Source organism: Xyrauchen texanus, chromosome 48 (genome assembly GCF_025860055.1).
Source record: "Xyrauchen texanus isolate HMW12.3.18 chromosome 48, RBS_HiC_50CHRs, whole genome shotgun sequence".
Classification (NCBI taxonomy): Eukaryota; Metazoa; Chordata; class Actinopteri; order Cypriniformes; family Catostomidae; genus Xyrauchen; species Xyrauchen texanus.
Genome location: NC_068323.1, coordinates 2275997 through 2294237, shown reverse-complemented (window position 1 = coordinate 2294237; position 18241 = coordinate 2275997). Strand labels below are relative to the sequence as shown.

The following is an 18241-nucleotide window of genomic DNA, read 5'->3' as shown; positions in this document are numbered from 1 at the left end:
CTTTAAAGTGAAGTATCATTATAATATCAGTCCGTCTATACAGGTACATTAACTTTGTCGTACGTTGACTGAACCACAATAAATGTTACTCCAAACCTGGAATAAAATAATTTGCCAGAGTACCAGATTTATTTATTAGCCAACAAACATCCGGGTCAATTTTAACATAAATGTTGAAGTATTTTAAATATGACTTAAATCACAACACAGTTCTGGGGTTTAATGGTGACATATGACTACAAAATGTTGCGTATGAATAAAAATAGTAAAATAGCGAAACTTCATGGTTGAGTGTTTTTCTATGATGATTTCTATTGTGTGGACATAATATCTGTTCTTTTACATTTGTCATCAGTGTTTCCACACACACATCTGGACACAGACACTTCAATGCAGAATGAAATGAGTCAGTCAGATGTTTTATCACTTTGATTTATTTAATAAATCACAGCTTGATGTTATTAGTTCAGTTTCACAAAGATCTTCAGTCACTTAATGCGGTATCGATCTGAGATATGTGCGTTCAACCGCAAAACGTCATTTACTTCTGCACATGGAAGTGAAAAACATGCAGGTACAAATGGTTTGTCAGTACAGTGTTATCAGGGGTGATAATCCGATACAACATTACACACAACGGGACGCTTTTAACAAATAGTCTGTAAAAACAGCTTTGTTTAAAGTCTCATGTTTGACGTCATCAACTAGTCGAGTTGTCCAAACTGTTGGTTAACAGGCCATGAATTTCAAAATATGACTTTAGTATTTAAAACTGTATAAACTATTATAAAATAATGCAATAGATGAGCGATGTAAAATTAACATTAAATACATTTACGATATTATATGATACTTACTCAACTTGCTCAGGCGTGCTGAAATAAAATGTACTTTTCAGATTTGATTTGACATGTGACCAACATATCATATGATCACACGTGTTTATGAGACTGATGAGGAGTATTTCTGTCTTTTCAAACTTTGAAGCACTAATTGATAGATCAGGGGGCGGGAACCTTTTTTCACCAAGAAGATGCATTTTTTCGAAAGAGCCACAAACGAATAATTTACTATTTTCAATAAAATAAAATCTATATATTGCCCCATAGACTACTCAAAAACAAACAAATATGCAAGAATATTTTTGCTTTATTGATTTTGATTCTTTTATTGTCACACGACAAACTTAAACAAAAGACATTTCTAAATTCAAATCGTACTTTATACGAAACGAAAAACCAACACAAATAAATAAAAATACTTTATATAACCAACACCCCAAATCCAAACATTTCCCGTCTCCATCGGCTCCATTCGCCATCACGCATCAACAGCTGAAAATGACAAGCACACACTTAAGAACTAAAGACAATTAATTAGAATAATCATCATAATAAATAAGCCTAAAAAATTATTGTGACCCCCAAAAAATGTTTCTATTCCGTTTTCGTCATTATTATGGCAGATTTTTGTTCTTGAAGGACAGTTACTTTACTATGATATTCCTATAAAGATACATATTCAAATAAATAAAAACATGGTACTCATGGTCAATTCTCATAAGGGTGATCTTACATTAGGTGCACACTTATGAGATGATACTCACCTGAGAGGACCCACACTGTTCCTCTACTCGTTTGGGCACCTACACAGTGAACAATGACTTCATGAAACACAGGTGAGGACACAATCATGACAGCTGGCAGTGATGAGGGCAGGGAATTATGGGAAGTGTAGTCCGGGAACAGATGAGCTGTATCCTTTCCTTATTTGATGACTCAGGAAATGTTTTGATTTATGAGCAATTTATGACTTTCCATAATTTCCCGGTTTCTCCAAAAGAGTTTAGTGCAGCGGTTAAATCAGTCTCAGCTGGGTTCATTTACTTTATTAAAGTCACTCCATATATAATCCAAGGAGTACAGTTACAATACCATTTACTCTTGGAGGAACTGATCTATTAAATAAGAAATGTACGCCAGATTATTCAATTTAAAAGAACATTTGAGCAAGAGGAACGTTCTATTGGAGGTTCTTGGTAGAAGATATCGATTGGAAAACGGTCCGGCTTTTACCTAAGATTGTATTTCCAATAAGACAAACACATTTCAGAATTGTACATCAAATACTTTCAGTTTAAAAGACATTATTGTTTATTATAATGACCATAAAAATAGACCCAAAGATTCCTGAAATATTATGAAGAAATATTGAAATCCATGAATTTAGCAGCTTTAGTGTATTAATGTCTGTATGTTATTGTATTAATAATCTGTCTGTGTCCTTCTCATGTCAATTATCAACTTGTGTTTCCCTTCTAATTTCTATATAACTTTAAATATTTTGTATTTTTTAATTCAATTGTAACTTTTCTCAATTTGTTGTAAGATGTGCGTGTGTCAATAATGTAGAAATGATTGTTTTATTTTGTGTTTGTATGTTATTGTTGTTCGAGCATTAATAAATAAAACATGAGCTGCACAAACGAGCTCTTCTGATTGGCCAGAATTCTCTGATCTCTGAACAGTGTCTATAAATATATAATTATACTTATATAAAGCTCTAGTGGTTTAATCCATGTCTTCTGAAGTGATATGATAGGTGTGGGTGAGAAACAGATTAACATGTAAATCCTTATTATATATACTTATTATTATAGATTAATGTATAAAAGTTCTGGTCATCCTTCACTTGTATTGTATCAGAGCTGAAATATTCTTCTATAAATCTTCATTTGTGTTCTGCAGAAGAAAGAAAGTCAAACACATCTGGGATGACATGAGGATGAGTAAATGATGAGATATGTAGGTGAATTATTCCTTTAATAGATTATAATAGAACAAAACACTGATTGTGACTTAGAAAGTTTTGATGCATGTAAATCTGTAATTGACACTTTTCACAATTAGTGAATCCATAATTATAACATTGATTATTGTTCTGATTAATTGTGCAGTCCTAATTAGAGGTCGACCGATATATCGGTTTTGCTGATTAATCAACACCGTTAACGATTTCTGGAATTTTCGGTTATTGGCAAAAATCCACACCGATAATTTCCCCCGTTGTGTCCCGTTGTGTCTGGTGCTGGAGCAGCTGGGAAGGGTGCGCAGTCGTTATACAGTATGGGAGCGCCCTCTAGAGGTGAAATAAAAACTATCACTGATGCCTCGTGGTGGTTGTTTTGACACGTGAGACTGCACGGAGCTGAACACTGCAGATTAAAACACCAACAACTCAAATGTATGTATACAGTACATGTTGTCATATCATTATAAAGTAATTAATGTCTTGAATAGATGCTGCATTAATAGAGAACAGCAGTATGTTTACAGACCAGACTGAGAGGACGCTAACATTAACGCTAACCTCAAGCGGTTACAACAATGTGACACAAATTAAACACTGGTTTCTTTTCTACTGAAGACTTGAAGACTGGAATTACTGTTAATGTTGCTGCTACATTATCCAGTAAACTAGTTAATAATAAAGTGTTTCTCAATAATCGATACATTTATATTGAAATAATGTGTCGTTAGAAGTTTGTGTTTCTTTACATATTAAAGAGATCTCCCAATTATTCCACACAATAATGTAAAGATATTATAAACTGATTATGCAAATATGAACACTGTTATCGGATCGGACGATACTGAGATTTCCGGCATCAGAATCGGAAGAGAAAAAGTGGTATCGGTGCATCTCTACTTTAAATGTTGTTTTTTTCATTCAGTATCAATTTTAAAAACTATCGGCCGATTAATCGGTTATCGGCTTGTCGTCCCAACATAGTGTAAAATGGCAGGCAAAACTGCTAAAAATACATAGATTTGCCCCTTGAAGGTCTCTATGCTTGTTCTGTCTTTTTCTGAGCACTGAAGTAAAGCAATTATTGTTAATAATTTGCACTTTACAAATTCATCCCGTTATTAATTTTATCTGACTCCAATTTTATATTAATCTGACTCCAATTTTAAGTTGACCTCTGATTTAGATTAAAGCTCTAAATTCTTTCTGATTATTCTTTTATTTTAATCATTTAAGTTATTGATTACTCTGAATCCTCTTCTATTCATTTACCTTTTGATCAGTTTCTAATGAGATTCAAACTGATAGTCTTTAAGTGGCTTCCTCCTACATTAAAGCTTCAGTTATGATAGAAATGATTCTTAAAATGGGATTCTCCTGCTCGGTTCCTCCAGAGCGGTTTCTCCTATTTTAAAGACCCAGTATTGATATAAATGATTTCAGAGGAATACAGAATAAATCAAAAAGTAACAATTTATTTGCCAGGTAGGATTTAAAACACAAGTTAAAGAAGCAAGTCAAAGAACATACCTGGCAGTTGAGAAAAGTACATGTAATTGTAAAGCATGGGAAATCTGAATGCAGATTCCTATTATTACAGTTACACACATTGAGGTGTGGGATCATCTGACTACAGAGAACCTTGAGCTCTGGGCCAGCCTTCCTTAAATATCCAGACAGAATACACATTGTGTACCAAATGGTATTATCCTTTGATCAATGAGAATTTGGGGGTGAAAGGGTTCTTGGCTTCCTGGTGTTAAACCTTCAAGGAGGGGATAGGCCTCCAGAATTATTCAGTATTTGGCATAGACCTTATAACTTTGTTGTCATTAAGTTTTATAAAGCTGGGGACAAAACACTATACCAGACGCACCAAGACATTTTAAATGATACCAAACATGTTACAAAAGTTACATTATTTGTATACATCAGATATGGTACATACAGATCTTAGGTGAGTTTGGGGTGATTCTGGGCTTAAAGGGAATGGATGAGGAGGAGGAGAGGGGAGAGGGGAGAGAATGGGACAGATGTGGAAGGGCGACAATGAGGTGTGATTTTTCAGTCTTCGCTCAGTGGGGTGTGGTGCCTCAGGAAGCATTTGCTATTTGCCTTTGAATGCAAACACATTGGCACCCCGCCTTACAATAGTTATCGGCAAAATCCTATATCGGTCGACCTCTAGTCCTAATGGTGAATGAGAAGAACATCTCCTTTTGTTTCATGAAAGTTACACAGGTTTGACAGAATTTTCTTGTTTGGTCAACTTTTATGACAGACAGGATGAATGAGAGTGTGGACATGACCAAAGATTTGCTGTAGAGTCTGAAAACTGTTGAAAACTCTCATTTCATCATTCTTACTGTAAATAACCATAAGTATATTTTGCTACAGAAAAGGTGATTGTCTTTTATTTTGAAATTTTTGTATTGAAATGGTTGACTTCCGGTCTTAAGCTGCGCTTTTGTTTTCTTTTGAGGCGCTCTGGATAGCGCAGTTTTATAGCATATAGCTTGTTATCCCAAATACGGCAATAACTTTGACACGGAGCCGTGGTTAAACGTCAAATTCATACTTGCAGCCCCTCTGAAGAGGCAAAAGGTTTGTTAAATCAGTTGAGATATGAGCATTTTGTCTGTTAATATGTTAGTTTTGCACAAATGTAAATGTGAACAATGTTAGCTGATCAGTTACATGTTTTGTATACATTTCAGCTCTTACGTTGGTAATATGGTGAACGGATTAAGGTTCATAAAGGATTAAACATCATAAAACCATCAGTAAAAGTCTCATCCTTGTTCGGGGGGCATGCTACACTTACTCCTCTGGAGTTAGAGGGGAGAGTTTGGAGGATGTCTGGAGGATGTTTGGAGGATGTCTGGAGGATGTCTGGAGGATGTTTGGAGGATGTTTGGAGGATGTTTGGAGGATGTCTGGAGGATGTCTGGAGGATGTTTGGAGGGTGTCTGGAGGGTGTCTGGAGGATGTTTGGAGGATGTCTGGAGGATGTCTGGAGGATGTTTGGAGGATGTCTGGAGGATGTCTGGAGGATGTTTGGAGGGTGTCTGGAGGGTGTCTGGAGGATGTCTGGAGGATGTTTGGAGGATGTCTGGAGGATGTCTGGAGGATGTTTGGAGGATGTCTGGAGGATGTTTGGAGGATGTCTGGAGGATGTCTGGAGGATGTTTGGAGGGTGTCTGGAGGGTGTCTGGAGGGTGTCTGGAGGATGTCTGGAGGATGTTTGGAGGATGTCTGGAGGATGTTTGGAGGATGTCTGGAGGATGTCTGGAGGATGTTTGGAGGATGTCTGGAGGATGTCTGGAGGATGTTTGGAGGATGTCTGGAGGATGTCTGGAGGATGTTTGGAGGATGTCTGGAGGATGTCTGGAGGATGTTTGGAGGATGTTTGGAGGGTGTCTGGAGGATGTCTGGAGGATGTTTGGAGGGTGTCTGGAGGATGTCTGGAGGATGTCTGGAGGATGTCTGGAGGATGTTTGGAGGGTGTCTGGAGGGTGTCTGGAGGATGTTTGGAGGATGTCTGGAGGATGTCTGGAGGATGTTTGGAGGATGTTTGGAGAGGGAAGAGGAAATTGCTGACATGCTCTGAATGGATCCAGATGTTAAAGAATGTCTCCCTCTAGCGTCCTGATGATTGAATATCTTATTCATCAGTTATTTACTTGAGTGTTGATGTCTGCTCTCTCGTCTTCTGTCCAACACTTTTAGATCTGACCTCATAAACCAGCACAGCAACAGCAGCCACGCCCACCAGACCAGAGACGATCAATCGGATCACAGCTTCAGTGAAACCACAACCACAGGCGAAGCCTACTGAGAAAATAAATTAGCCATGAGAAATCTTTTCAGAAGACTCTGTTAGTTGCTCAGGGACATGTTTTACAAACTATCAGCTTAGAGAAAAATTATTATTATGTGTCACTGCGGTTTGACCTACACTGCGGCCAAAAGATTGGAATAATGAACAGATTTTGTTGTTTCGATGGAAATTGGTACTTTAATTCACTAAAGTGGCATTCAACTGATCACTAAGTATAGTCAGAACATTACTGATGTAAAAACAGATTATATACTAAATATTAAATATAGATAATATATTTTCATATTATGTATATAATTATTATAATTGTATATAATCATGTTATTATTGTTTTGTATTAATGCTGCTTGATTAATCATATCGCAATCGCAGATGTGCATGTGTGGACGTGACGGCCCATTCTCTCTGAGAGCTGTTTGCCCATTTTCTACCCCGCTAATAAAAACATGAGCAGTCAGTCTCAGTTTAGGGAGTGGCACGTGTGGTCATGTGAGTTTGTGGTGTGCAGAGTGGAAATCAGGTGAAGATGGACGCCGAGCAGACATAACAGAGAAAATATCACAGAAACACAGATCACAGATTGGCGTATATCTTTATTTCATCAATAATTAAAGTTAATATAATACGGAGCGTGACGTGTAAATAAACACAAACCCAAAACTGTCATTCTCAGTGCTGTCAGAGCTTCAACCAGTCGTGGAAGAGACCCAATCTGAGCGGGAGTCGAGACCGGACGATTTAAAGTTCTGCCGGCTGATGCTTCTAACACGGAGATGCTCGCCTCACCCCGCTGTCTCACCCCGCTGTCTGCAGCTCACAAAGTGTTGCATCATTGATGAGATCATCATGATAAGATCAATCTTATGTGAAAAATAACTCTAAAATGACAACAATAAATGTGTGTATGTACATATACACAACAATAACAACAGTTTTAGTGGTTTGAGTGAAACACTTTTATATCCAGTTTCCTTTTCAAAAGAGTTTATAGAAAGTTCATGTTACATCCTGATTAAATGTCCGTTTGTTTGGACAATCTTATTTTCATGAAAATTTTTTCTTATTTATTGTTCTATTTTATTTAGGTGTAATATTGAGAAAATAACAAGTCTGCAGTAATGCAAAGATATTATTTAATTTAGTAAAATATTGTTTTAATTTGAAAACACTGGATTTATTGTTGTTGTTGCTAGTTTGTATGTTTGAGTTTCAGCATTATCAGTTCTCTATTTGTGCATTTTACTTCATAACAAGCAAGTTGAATTATTGTTTATTATATTACAATATTAACCCCAATAATCGCAATATTAACCCCAATAAGCGCAATACAAACCCCAATAACCGCAATAAAAACCCCAATAATCGCAATATCAACCCCAATAATCGCAATATAAACCCCAATAATCGCAATAAAAACCCCAATAATCACAATATTAACCCCAATAATCACAATATAAACCCCAATAATCGCAATATCAACCCCAATAATCACAATATAAACCCCAATAATCGCAATATCAACCCCAATAATCACAATATCAACCCCAATAATCAATCGCAATATCAACCCCAATAATCACAATATCAACCCCAATAATCGCAATATTAACCCCAATAAGCGCAATACAAACCCCAATAACCGCAATATCAACCCCAATAATCGCAATATAAACCCCAATAATCGCAATAAAAACCCCAATAATCACAATATTAACCCCAATAATCACAATATAAACCCCAATAATCGCAATATCAACCCCAATAATCACAAAATAAACACCAATAATCGCAATATCAACCCCAATAATCACAATATCAACCCCAATAATCAATCGCAATATCAACCCCAATAATCACAATATCAACCCCAATAATCGCAATATTAACCCCAATAAGCGCAATACAAACCCCAATAATCGCAATAAAAACCCCAATAATCACAATATCAACCCCAATAATCGCAATAAAAACCCCAATAATCGCAATACCAACCTCAATAATCACAATATAAACCCCAATAATCGCAATATTAACCTCAATAATCCCAATATTAACCTCAATAATCCCAATAAAAACCCCAATAATCGCAATATTAACCTCAATAATCCCAATAAAAACCTCAATAATCACAATATTAACCTCAATAACCGCAATAAAAACCCCAATAATCCTAATAAAAACCCAAATAACCGCATTATCAACCACAATAATCGCAATATTAACCTCAATAATCCCAATAAAAACCCCAATAATCACAATATTAACCTCAATAATCCCAATAAAAACCCCAATAATCGCAATATTAACCTCAATAACCGCAATAAAAACCCCAATAATCCCAATATTAACCTCAATAATCCCAATAAAAACCCCAATAATCACAATATTAACCTCAATAATCCCAATAAAAACCCCAATAATCGCAATATTAACCTCAATAACCGCAATAAAAACCCCAATAATCCCAATATTAACCTCAATAATCCCAATAAAAACCCAAATAATCGCAATATTAACCTCAATAATCGCAATATTAACCTCAATAATCCAAATAAAAACCCCAATAACCGCATTATCAACCCCAATAATCACAATATTAACCTCAATAATCCAAATAAAAACCCCAATAACCGCATTATCAACCCCAATAATCGCAATATTAACCTCAATAATCCAAATAAAAACCCCAATAACCGCATTATCAACCTCAATAATCACAATATTAACCTCAATAATCGCAATATTAACCTCAATAATCCAAATAAAAACCCCAATAATCACAATATTAACCTCAATAATCGCAATAGGACATTCCCCCAAATCGTGCAGCTCTATTTTGTATATTATTATTATTATTTTAAATTGTCTGATTCAGATGGCAGAGAAAATCCCTGTATATGTCAGATCTAGAGAGATGTAACAGGTGTAACTGCAGATGAGTAGTTCTGTTATATTTACAATTATTGTCAAAGCTGATGTAAAAGAAGGAAGAGGAACGATTTAAAAGCGCCAGAAGACCGATCAGTGTTAGAGACGCAAAATAACGCCATTTGCATTTTGGATTAACGGGTTTCTGAAGGTTTATACACGTGTAACATCGTAAATTCAGTATAAATTATCTTCCCTGCGTGTGCTCACACTAAACTGAGAGAGAGAGACAGAGAGAGAGAGAGAGAGAGAGAGAGTGTGAGAGAGAGATGATTTTGATGCTGTTTTAAGCGTCTCTATTCACACCAAATGTGAAATGAGTGATCGACATGATGATGAATGAATCTACAGTAAATAAACAATATCACCACTGATGTACCTGAACACGTCTGACAGACTTCAGTAATGTTGAGATGTTTAGTCTGATTTCTGATGGGATTGTTGATCACACAGCTGTAGGTGTTGTTCTCCTGATATTCCACCTCCAGAGAAAGACTTCTGTTGAGATCAGACACACTGATGGAGGACAATAAACTGTTTCCTTTGTACCAGGAGAGAGTCACCTGTGTCACATTCACCACTGAACACACCAACACACATTTAGAGCTTGAAGAATATAGAGAAGAGTCTCTGATGATCACAGGAACCGGCAGACGAGCTGGAAAACAAGAGAGGATAAAGAGAAATATAAATAGATGAACAGTAAGTGCGCGGCCTCATTTTCAGGGTGTTGCAGGTGGTTTAATAATTAATTTATGAATAATTGCTGCATTGAAGAACTGCATGTTTGCAGACAAGATGGAGGAGACGCTAACGGGTCATTCTTACAATTTGTGACATTAAAGTCCCCAGTACAAGTGTGTGTGTGTGTGTGTGTGTGTGTGTGTGTGTGTGTGTGTGTGTGTGTGTGCGCGTGCGTGCGTGCGTGGGTGTGTGCGTGTATGTGTGTGTGCGTGTATTTATCACTTTGTGGGGACCAAATGTCCCCATAAGGATAGTAAATCCCGAAATTTTTGACCTTGTGGGGACATTTTGTCGGTCCCCATGAGGAAAACAGCTTATAAATCACACTAAATGATGTTTTTTGAAAATGTAAAAATGCAGAAAGTTTTCTGTGAGGGTTAGGTTTAGGGGTAGGGTTAGGTTTAGGGGATAGAATATAAAGTTTGTACAGAATAAAAACCATTATGTCTATGGAAAGTCCCCATAAAACATGGAAACACAACATGTGTGTGTGTGTGTGTGTGTGTGTGTGTGGGCTTGTTTATGTGGTTTATGAGAACATTTTTTTAGGTTACAAATTAGTAATTACAAGGGTATTATGCTATAAATGTGGTTTATGAGGACATTTCTATTGTCCCCATAATTCAAATCGCTTAAAAATCATACTAAACAATGTTTTATTGAAAATGTAAAAATGCAGAAAGTTTTCTGTGAGGGTTAGGTTTAGGGGTAGGGTTAGGGTATAGAATCTATAGTTTGTACAGAATAAAAATCATTATGTCTATGGAGAGTCCTCATAAGGATAGCTGCACCAACATGTGTGTGTGTGTGTGTGTGTGTGTGTGTGTGTGTGTGTGTGTGTGTGTGGTATTTATATTGCTTAATTTCACCTGATTAGAATTGATAGAAGCTTGTTAAAGAGAATAAAGACATTTATAATGTTACACACTTCTACGGGATTAAAAGTTACATTTTAAATAATAAAATCCTTTTCAACTATTGTACTGTGTAATTCCCCCTCACAGTTCTAACAGTGATAGTAGAGTTTCTTTTGTGTGTGTCTGTTGATTTATTGTCCACTTTGATATGACATGATGACCATTGAAGATATACTGTATGTTATGACATCAGACATTCATCAAAACTGTTTGGAGTTATTTGAAGTGTGTAACTCTTCTGTTTTAGTTATTTTGTGGTGTTGGTCATGTGTGGTCAAGCATAACACATCCACTCCATTATGGGAAGATTTCAGGAAAATTCAATATATTTCTGTTAACATGAAATCATCAATATATGTTTACAGACATGTTTGCTAGATTTCATTAACAGATCATGTAGTGGATAAATCATCCAAATCTACTTGTGATTTTCCATCCGGATGATGCCGATTTAAACGGAGGAACATCTGAAATGTTCAAGACATTTACTGAAGCTCGACTGGTTTGATTTATAAAGTCTTTGTTTCATAATTAAAGAGAAATGTTAAAGATACGTTAAAATTAATTTTTCAAAAGTTTAAAGGACAGAATTGAAGGAATGGCCCAAATATTAGCGGTTCGAATGGTTAGAACAATAATTTGTTGCACATTAAACTGCACCTATGATTTTATTCATTTTAGACTCGTTCCATGTCTGTGCCAATCACAGTGAGGAAAGATGTTTTTAACATTATATTAAAAAAAAAAAAATAAACATTTTAACAAATACATTTTAAAATCTTACAGCTGATTAATTGGTTATTTGTATCTGTAATATCCACTATTGATCAACCTCTAATCAAAGATCTGTCAGATTATTAATGAGTAAAATAATTTACAGACAATATGAGGGTTGTTTTATATGTCAGTTCATTCATATTTAAAATTAATTCAAATGTTGAGAAACAAAATGTCATTAAAAGTGTATTACAGATCACAAAGTTAAAATCACACCAATATTCTCAATAATTATGATTAATGTGTGAAAAGATGAACAACAAGACAAGTTTTCTCTACTCACCATAGACAGTAAGAGTGAATATTTTCAGTGGGGTCCGTTTGCTGATGGTGAATAATTTATATTGTCCAGAGTCTGTAGTTCTGATGTTTGTGATGATGAGAGATCCAGTCTGATGATCCAGCTGTATTCTGCCTCTGAATCTCCCATCATCAGAAACATCCTCAAATAACTTGATCTTATTATCATCTCTGTTGATTTCAGCAATGAGGATTTGTTTAGATCCAAACGTCCACATGATCAGATCATCTCTCAGTATTTGAGTATCATCATTCTTTAGAGTGACAGAATCTCCCTCCATCACTGACACTGAAACATCTGTCTCAACACCAAACACACCTGCAGAACAAACAGAGACAGTTACTAAGAGAGACACTGGAAATCATTTCATATCATTGAACAATTCATCCATGCAACACAACTCTTTCATTTGAATGTATAATGAGACATTTTCACACAATGAGTTTGATGAAGGTATTTGGTGTTCTGTCTGTGTCATTCATGATTTCAGTAAATGCACTATATGATCAAAAGTATGTGAACACCCTCTTGTAATTTACAGCTTTATCTATTCCAGTAATTCCAGTAAAAACAAATCTTAATGCAACAGCACAAAGTCCAGACCTGAACCTCACTGAATACTTGAAATCAACTGAAACTGTCTCAAATCATAGACAGTAGTATTGATTGATTGATCATGTTAAAGACAAGTAAATGCTGTCATTAGTTGGAGTTAATCACGCTGTACTAAAAGACATAAAAACAGATTTATAACTTACCAAACAGACTCCAAAAGCACAAACAGAAAGTCACGTCCAACATTTTCTTCACAGTTTCAGATAAACAGCTCATAAAACATCACAATTGTACAATGACTACAACTGAAACACACACGACAGAAACGGGAACTTGTGCTCTTAAACACGGATGTCAAACGACTCGTCTTAAAGTAAATGAGTCACGAGACTAAGAGACTGATGATGATGATGATGATGATGATGATGATGATGATGATGATGATGATGATGTGTCGAATCTGTGTTTTGAATCAATAATCGATCTCGTTCACTTTCACACACGGACTCATTTAAGTCTCTCTTTCTAAAGCAATGACCTCTAGTTTGTAAAGTCGTGTGGAAGTACTTGTAATGAACAACCGAACAATACAACCCTTGACTAGAGGAGTCTTTTTCTCAAACTAGAGAGTCTGATGTACTTATCCTCTTGTTTAGTTGCACATCTGGTCTTCCACATCTCTTTCTGTCCTTGTTAGAGACAGTTGTGCTTTGTCTTTGAAGACTGTAGTTACACCTTTGTATGAAATCTAGCCTTCATTCCTCAAAACAATGATTGACTGATGAGTTTCTAGAGAAAGCTGATTCTTTTCTGACATTTTTGGCCAAATATTGACCTTAAGACATGCCAGTCTATTGCATACTGTGCAACTCAAAAACAAACACAAAGACAAAGTTCAGCTTCATTTAATGGACCAAATATATTTCAGTTGTGTTTGATATAATGGCAAGTGATTTTCTAGTATCAAATGATCCATTTATCATGATTACTCGAGGATAAGGTGTTGGAGTGATGCTAATTTGATCAAAAATGATTTTTTCAGATAGTGACGTGCTGTTTTTTACATCAGTAATGTCCTGACTATATTTTGTGATCAGTTGAATGCCACTTTGGTGAATTATAGTACCAAATTCCTTCCGAAACATCAATATACAGTATACAGTGTATATATATATATATATATATATATGTGTGTGTATATATTAGTTGAGTGCATAAGTTTTCACATCACTTTTCAAATCTAAACAAATACAAGAGACACAAAAAAACAACTTTTTTTTTATTCAAAAGTTACAAAAGCTGGATCTCACATGATATATACATTGCCTTATATGTGTTGTACAAGCAGGCCAGGAACTCACTGAATAAGGAAATCAGAGTGGCTAAAAGAAGATACTCTAAGAAGCTGAAAAACAAGTTTTCAGCTAACGACCCTGCATCAGTGTGGAGTGGCATGAAACAACTTACGATTTACAGGACTCCTGCCCCCAAAGCTGTGGGGGACCAACATCTGGCTGACGAATTGAATGTGTTCTACTGTAGATTTACAAAGGAACAATCTAGAAACCCAAAATCACAGGAATGAATGACTACAGACCCGTTGCCCTGATGTTTGTGGTCATGAAATAATTTGAGAAACTGGTGTTGGCCCACCTGAAGGACATTACTGGACCCTTCTAGATCCCTGTCAATTTGCTAATCGAGCAAACAGGTCTGTGGATGATGCAGTCAACATGGGATTGCATCTTATCCTGCAACATCTGGACAGACCTCTCATGTCTATCTGTCAGTGGATCACCAGATTTCTGACAGATAGGTAGTAGCTAGTGAGACCAGGAAATTAACTTCCAGCACCTGTTCAATCAGCACTGTTGCCCCCCAGGGATGTGTGCTCTCCCCACTACTCTTCTACCTGTATACAAACAACTGCACCACCTCTGTCAAGCTCCAGATGACACCACTATCATCGGCCTTATCCAAGGTGATGATGAGTCTGTATACAGAAAGGAGGTTGAACAGCTGGCTCTCTGGTACAGTTAAAACAACCTGGAGCTGAACATGCTCAAAATGGTGGAGATGATTTTGGACTTTAGGAGGAACACCCCAACATTGACCCCCCTCACCATTCTAAACAGCACTGTGGCAGCAGTGGAGTCATTCAGGTTCCTGGGCACTAATACCTCACAGGACCTGATCGACTCATTGTGAAAAAGGCCCAGCAGAAGTTGTACTTCCTTCACCAATTCAGGAAGTTCAACCTGCCACAGGCTCTGCCGATACAGTTCTACTCAGCAGTCATTCAGTCTTTCCTCTGCACTTCAGTAACCTTCTGGTTTGGTGCAGCTATGAAATCGGATATTAGAAGACTACAGAGGACAGTTCAGACTGGTGAGTGGATTATTGGTTGCCCCCTGCTCTCCCTGCAAGAACTGTATACTTCCAGAGTGAGGAAACAAGCTGAAAAAAAAATCCCTCTGGACCCCACTCACCCAGCCCATTACCTTTTTTAACTGTTGCCTTCTGGCCGACGCTTCATAGCAATGAGCACCAGAACCGTCAGGCACAGGAACAGTTTTTCCCTCAGGCTATCCATCTCATGAACAGTTAAAACTGCCCCATTGAACAATAATTATGTGCAATTCACAGTTTAATCTTTTATATTTATCCTACACATTCTACCTCTTCCACCATTACATTCCTTTGCACTGTAAATAACAGATTTGTATTTGCACTGCATTTGTGTGTGTGTATGTGTATATAGTCTTATGTATTCATATATTCTTAAAATTCCAGACGCATGTGGGTTCAAAGATGCATGGTTAGAAAAATTGGGCTGCACGTGTTCAGTGCTCGTGCACTCTGCTGATGACTGTATTTGCATCAAGTGTCCAGTATGTGAACGCCCTTCATCTTTGACCGAAGTACAGTATACTTTGGGCTTAACCTGATCTCCTGAATTCAAAGCCCGAGTTGTTTCTGGGTGATTGATTAAAAAGACCCAGATTAAAATAGTAATTTGTTCATGAATCGGACACGATGGCTCATGCTGTGTTTGTTGTTGTGTGCAGCGAGCTCATCTCATCAGAAAGGGTGAAAAGCAGCGCCAGACACTGCTGGATGACTACACAGAGGAAATTTCACATGATGCAGTAGGAGCTGCTGTACAGTCTATAGGACTACAATCAGAGATGCCTGCCATATGGTCAATGGCCATCTCTGCTGAGGATTCATTTGAGTCTCTGAGTGCTGTCGTGGCTTCACTAGCACCAGAACAGATCCGACAAGATCAGGAAGATGACTCGCATATTGGACCAGTATGCAGTGCGAGTTGTCTGGAGGAAAGCCATTGCATTGCAAGCTGAAGGACTTCAGCCCACAGAGTCGTTGTTTAGCCAGGGAGCTGGACAAGCTGGAAGTGGATGAATATGGAGTCCTATGGAGAAAAACGGAACACAGAAAACAGCTGGTAATACCTGACAAACATAAAATCACAGTGTTGAGAGAGCTGCACGACCAAATGGGACATCAGGGTACCGAAAGGACAATATCTTTGATTAGAGATCACTTCTTTTGGCCATATATGCAGTGTGAAACAGAACAGCATGTGATGAGTTGTGTGTGTTTAAAACAAAAGAAACCTAGCCATGAAACTAGAACACCTCTCGTAAGCATCACCTCAACACATCCATTCGAACTTGTATCTGTGGACTTCCTCCACCTAGACAAATGTAAAGGTGGCTATGAATATATTTTAGTGATTGTGGATCACTTTACGCGCTTTGCGCAGGCATACCCAACCACATCAGAGTCAGGCAAGGTAGTAGCAGACAAAATATTCAATGATTATGCTCTCAAGTTTGGCTTTCCGATGTGCATTCATCACGATCAAGGAGGTGAGTTTGAAAATCAACTCTTTTCACAACTCTGCAAGTACTGCAGTGTGGCTGGCTCAAGAACAAGCCCTTAACTCCCACAGGGGAGTGGCCAGGTGGAGCGGTTTAATCGAACTTTGCTACAGATGCTTAAGACCCTCACAGACAAAGATAAGACCAATTGGAAGAACTCTCTGAATAAGCTTATATTTGCTTACAACTGTACACGCACCGAAGTGACAGGGTTTTCCTCATTCTACCTCTTGTATGGCCGCTCTCCGAGATTACCTGTCGACATGTTGTCAATCTTCTTGGTGATGCATATGGAGGCAGTCACCAGATTTATGCGGAACAATGGAGACGTGGAATGCAAGAAGCATACACTATTGCAAGGGAAAATGCTCACAAAGCTGCCCAGAGAAATAAGAGAAACTATGATGGCAAAGTAAGGAGCACAGTACTGGGTCCTGGAGACCGTGTGTTAGTTCGGAATCTGTCTCCACATGGAGGACCTGGAAAATTGAGAAACCACTGGGAGGATTTAATTTATGTTGTTGTCAAACAAGTGGGTAAAGATGTTCCTATCTATGAGTTGAGACCTGAACATGGAAAAGGGAGATCAAGAGTTATGCACAGAAACCTCTTATTACCATGTGATTACTTACCATGCGAAACTTCTGCCTGTAAAACTAAAAAGAGAAGATGCCAGAACAGCTAAAGTCAGGAGAGAGTTGGATAGAGGGGTAGAAAACAAGGATGATGATGATGAGGATGACTATTATTTCATGGACATCCAGCTACCACAGGAAGTGGCTGAATGTGAAGAAACAATTCAATTTGAAAGGCATACAGTAGAAACAACAGAGCTCGAGAGGAAAGATAGTTGTCTCAGTCAGGGTACACCAGCCAGTAACTCACCCGGGGTAGTGGAGGATTTAGTCACAGCTGACACGGTTGAGGAAGTACCGCAGTTCTCGGAAAGCAGTGATGGAAGTGAAACAGAGTCTATGCCTAAGCGACCACAGCAGGAACGTAGACCACCAAAGATCTTTAGATACGATAAAATTGGGTCCCCCTCTTGTTATGGCCTTACTGTGCTACCTTTCCATACCATGCCTCAAGTGTGGCAATATCCATTCCAACCGTACTATCATCAGCCTGTGTTCTCTTATGGAATGTGAGTTAAATATTCTCTTTATAGTTGAGTAGACCCTCTATGACTTGAAACCAAACTGAGTGTATCAAAAGAGTTCCAGTCTGTAATCAATATACTGAGTATGCTCGAAAATAGTACTGTTTACTGAGGTACTGATGTTGAGGACAACATCAAAAATTTTTTTTGATGTAACCGGTATAACTAATAAGAGAGAATATTATTGTTATTGTGGTTATTTCATTGTTAATATGTCATTGGCTCATGTAGTCTGTTATGATGCAGTACCAAAAGACTCCAGCAGGGGGTGGGGCGAACGTGGAGAGTTTAATAACGGGCACATAG

The 18241-nt window shown here is 37.4% G+C and overlaps 2 protein-coding genes across 2 annotated transcripts in view; both read right to left on the bottom strand.

Annotated features, from left to right (window-relative positions):
* The window catches only part of LOC127639460 (SLAM family member 5-like), a 76154-nt gene that overhangs the window by 42566 nt on the left and 15347 nt on the right, over positions 1-18241 (bottom strand). The window lies entirely within an intron of this gene.
* On the bottom strand, positions 6235-13160 carry LOC127640012 (SLAM family member 5-like). The gene is made up of 4 exons (XM_052122386.1): positions 13075-13160; positions 12299-12634; positions 9957-10235; positions 6235-6642 (listed from the first exon to the last, which is right to left on the bottom strand). The coding sequence occupies exons 1-4, from the start codon at positions 13145-13147 to the stop codon at positions 6488-6490; spliced, it is 843 nt and encodes a 280-aa protein (XP_051978346.1). The 5' UTR covers positions 13148-13160; the 3' UTR covers positions 6235-6487.